The 4,395-nt window shown below is 34.0% G+C and overlaps 1 protein-coding gene across 1 annotated transcript; it reads left to right on the forward strand.

Annotated features, from left to right (window-relative positions):
- The first annotated feature begins 268 nt into the window (after positions 1–268).
- On the forward strand, positions 269–3,688 carry LOC149559502 (peroxidase 51-like). The gene is made up of 4 exons (XM_089828411.1): positions 269–664; positions 857–1,051; positions 1,745–1,910; positions 3,121–3,688. Exons 1-4 carry the CDS (start codon positions 437–439, stop codon positions 3,513–3,515), a joined length of 984 nt encoding a protein of 327 aa, XP_089684537.1. The 5' UTR covers positions 269–436; the 3' UTR covers positions 3,516–3,688.
- Positions 3,689–4,395: the final 707 nt, after the last annotated feature.

The following is a 4,395-nucleotide window of genomic DNA, read 5'->3' on the forward strand; positions in this document are numbered from 1 at the left end:
ACTAAAAACATGTTTACCCCAATTTAACATAATCTTATCCGATCCGCTGTCCCATGCACTTCGGCTTTATCTTCTTTCTTTCTTGTGATCTCCTCTGCCGTGAAAAGTTTAACTGATCTTCTGTTGGAAATTTTCGAAATCCAGATTTTTTTGAATCTTTCACAATATTCTATTCTTAAACTAGCGCTAAATAATTTCTTTATTAAGATCTCCAAAATAGAAGTTTGGTGAACAAGAGCAAGAGAAAGAAAACCTTGTTTAATGGAAATCGAAGCTGGTACTCATTGTCAAATGCATTCAGATCAAGAATGTAAAACTAAAACTAGTAGCTTGCCTCATATTTATACGAACAGGGACCGTTTTCTTCATTGGGCTTCAAAAGTTCACGCTTATGGCATTGTATTATTAGGTACTAGTTAGTACTGGTAAGTTAACTATGGGGAGAGAGGCTTGTGTTATGTTGAGATTGGTCTTGTTGGTTATATTGGGAACGGGTATAAGTAAATCATCAGCTCAATCAAGTCTGCTTCGTGAGAATTTTTATGAAAAATCTTGTCCCAATGTTGAGGCCATTGTGAAGAAGGCTGTTGATCAGAAATTCACAGAGACAGATGTCACAGTTCCTGGCACTCTGAGGCTCTTCTTTCATGATTGCTTTGTTGAGGTAAGAATGAGAGGAAATTATTGTTTGTTTAAGTTAATTATTATTATATGTTCAGTCGAGTAGATTCAAACTTAAGATCTCTCAGATAAGAAACTCACAAATTACCGTTGCATTAATGTGTCATTGCATTTATTAATCACAGGAAAGCTTGATGCTGTAAGATGGTCTGATTTTTGATACTTTCACTGACAGGGATGTGATGGTTCTGTGATTATCCAATCTACTCCAGACAACAAAGCTGAGAAGGACTCAGAAGATAACATATCCCTGGAGGGTGATGGATTTGATACTATAATCAGGGCAAAGCAAGCTGTGGAGGCAGAGTGTCCCAACACTGTGTCTTGCGCTGACATTCTTACCATTGCTGCAAGAGATGTCTTAGCACTGGTTAGTGGCCCCCATTTCTACTAAGTACACCTTATACATTTGTTGACTCATGTTTCATAAATAGTGATTTACATGAACCCATCTTTAATAAGAATGCATACTATGCTTGACACTCATTGCATTAAGTGATGCTCACAGAAATGAAATGTTAAATTTAAAAAGTGGAACACAATTACTTTTAAGATCAGGAAACATAACAATAGTTTACCATTGGTACCCACACAAGAATATGCAGGGTAGTTGTGTCAATAGACTAGGAACAAAAAACTAACACTGTAACACAGGTGCATATCTGATACAATTGATGGGATTGAATGAATTAGAAAAGTGTCAGTAGATTAAATATGAGTTTGAAAATTTTAGATGGATGAAAATTTTGCACTGTTTGCTGCCTGCTATGCAACTGAATCTACTCTTCCAGGGAAAATTGCATGTATGTTTCTCCACACAATGTGAAATGTGGCTTCATAGTTTCTTAACAATCATATGCTTCGCTTGGCCAGGCATTTCTCTTCTTAAATGCTGGTGCAAGAGAGATTTCAGATACAATGCTATGTTTAACATTATAAATGACTATGTTTCAAGAATCAGAATTACTTCAATGTATAGTAATTTGGGGGCTTAATTCATTAGATTTCAATCAATGGCAAACTTTTAAAGAGCTAAAGTTTTTAGGTATTGTGTTTTACGCAGGTTGGAGGGCCAGGGTTCAATGTAGAGTTGGGAAGAAGAGATGGAAAGATATCCCAAGCAGGCAGAGTAGCAGGAAACCTGCCAAAGTCTTCATTCAATTTTGACCAACTTCTCTCTCTCTTCAAGAAAAAGGGTTTTACTCAGACGGACCTGGTTGCTCTCTCTGGTAACTAATCACTCTACCTTCCAAGCATTGTTCACCTAATGATTCATTCTAAACAACACCCTCTATTTCATCTTTTTATTATTGCTTTTCTTAATCTCACCAACTCTTCTGCAATGCCCAACTATTTACACAAATGGAATCCAGACCTAATGATGTTAATCATGATATGGGATATTGGAAAAGCAGTAATCAGTTTGTTAGACTTGTTCAAATCTGCAAAAGTTTAATTCAGATGTCAGCCATCAAAAGTGGCCAATGAAACTTTGAAAATTGAAACACACATAATGATATTAATATTGAAAATAATAATAATATTTCAATCAAGACATTTCAGTATATTGTCAAAAAGACATTAGAGAATAATTATGGGGGCTTTCAGACACCATAGCATTGGAAGATGTTTGAAGGAAAATCAATTTCAGTTTTTCAAATTATGAAATAAAAGTTAAAAGAAGGAATTGCAGTGATTGAATTTGCATGTCCTGGAAACAGATTTGGATAGTTTAATTACAATTGTTATTGATTCATATGAAGTGTTTTGAATTTAATTGTTTTAGATTGAAAACTATATAATATTAAAATAAAAAGTTATCATATATTATATATCTGTTTATGGAATTCCTCCCAATTATATATGAGTTTTTTTCTAATTGTTAAGAATCAATTTTTTTGATGTATATATTAATATCATAGACTAAACATATTACAGGTTTGAAATAAATTGTTAAAAAATAATTTATATAGTTATTTTTTTATTCGTTTGTTTGAAAAATTGTCTTCTTTTTACATTGGCATTTACGATAGATTACATCCAAACCCAAAACAGAACTATCATTTTTTATGAAATTTAAATACCTTTCACATCTTGTCAACAATTTTTTTCATGAACAGAAGTCAGAAAGCAACAATGTACAAATTCAGATTTGTTCCATTCAATTGGCTGGCCTTCAATATGTCCACAACATGAAACAAAAGTCAGTTTTTAATCGTATAAAATCATTGGTTTCTTAAAAAGACTCGTTTGATTTTGGGTTTCTGTATTCTGACACTATGACATAAAAATTACCTTTTTTCTGTTGTTTTTTCCTAAATTGTTGGGCTCTGTACCTGACACCATGATTTAAAAAAATCTGATCTTTTTCTTCCGTCGTTTTTTGTTTTTATAAAGTTGGGACAGAATTCTGATTAAAACTTTGCTTGTACATTGTAGGAGTTCATACATTAGGATTTGCTCACTGTAAGGAGTTTTCAAGCAGATACAAGAGCAGTCCCATGGATCCCTCCCTGAACAAACAGTATGCGAAGCAGGTGCAGGAAATGTGTGAGAGTAATGCCGATCCTGACTTCGTAGTGAGCCTCGATCCAACAACGCCTCGTTACTTTGACAACAACTACTACCAGAATCTCTTGGCTGGAAAGGGTTTGCTTTCATCTGATGAGGCCTTGTTCTCCGATCAACGCTCAAAAAACACTGTTACTACTTTTTCTCGCAATTCCTCTGCATTCTTTGCAGCTTTTGTAGATGCAATGAAAAAATTGGGAAGAACAGATGTTAAGACGGGCAGTCAAGGTGAGGTCAGAAGAGATTGCGCCCGCTTTAATTAGCAAGTTTAAATCGGGAAAAATGTGTTGGTTTCGGATACAATTTTTTTGTCCATCAACTGTAAAATGGACAAAACACGAGCTTTAATCCGGGCCTTCTCTTTTTTATGTCAGTCATTCATTCATTTATGAGACTCCATTCTTGGTGGCCTTACCTTTCAACTTTAGTGATACAACAAGGGCCCATTCACATTCCCCTAGTTTTGAAATTAAATGATTTTTTATCATTAATTGTCAGATTTTTCAAAATTATTAAATTATATTAGTTGGTTGTAATTTGATATGTAGGAGATATTTTTCCACATCAAGTCAAATTGCTATGAGGATTTAACTTTGTAGTTTTTGAGTCAAATTTGACTCATGTTTCATGGGTAGGGATTCACATGAATCCATCTCTTATGACAGTAAATGGAGCATTAGTGAGTCCCATCTGCAGTCTAGTGGTGAATTGGGGAAGCCTCCTTGGAGGTCTTAAGTTCAAAACTCGCATTGTTCCAATATATATATATATATATATATATATAAGGTACTCATTGGATGTAGGTGATGCTCACAAAGGTGAAGTAGTGGATCGCAATACTACCACCCATGGTTGTAATTTAAAAAAATAAAAATTTATCATTTAGAATGTTGATTATGTGGTGGTGGTGGTGTTGTCCTTGCCGAAGTTCAAGCTTAAGATACATGTCTCACTTGTTTATAGCTCTAGGTCAAAAGTGTTTTACATTATACCAAATCTTTCCCACTTTGTTGAAATTATTGAATTGTATTGTTTGATTCTATTTATATACAGAAATGAGAGTGATAGTTGAACTATGATAATATAAGTATCAGACAAGTTCATAAAGCACGTATCTTTAGATTTATCAATGGAGTAAATGTG

Source organism: Cupressus sempervirens, chromosome 5 (genome assembly GCF_028749045.1).
Source record: "Cupressus sempervirens isolate cs-2001-9-10 chromosome 5, ASM2874904v1, whole genome shotgun sequence".
In the NCBI taxonomy this organism is placed as follows: Eukaryota; Viridiplantae; Streptophyta; class Pinopsida; order Cupressales; family Cupressaceae; genus Cupressus; species Cupressus sempervirens.

Excerpts from the sequence above, each read along its gene's own strand:
- LOC149559502 (XM_089828411.1), top strand. The coding sequence starts at position 437 with ATGGGGAGAGAGGCTTGTGTTATGTTGAGATTGGTCTTGTTGGTTATA. Across the intron at positions 1,052-1,744 it reads CAAGAGATGTCTTAGCACTG|GTTGGAGGGCCAGGGTTCAA; the intron begins GTTAGTGGCCCC and ends TGTTTTACGCAG. Across the intron at positions 1,911-3,120 it reads GGACCTGGTTGCTCTCTCTG|GAGTTCATACATTAGGATTT; the intron begins GTAACTAATCAC and ends TGTACATTGTAG.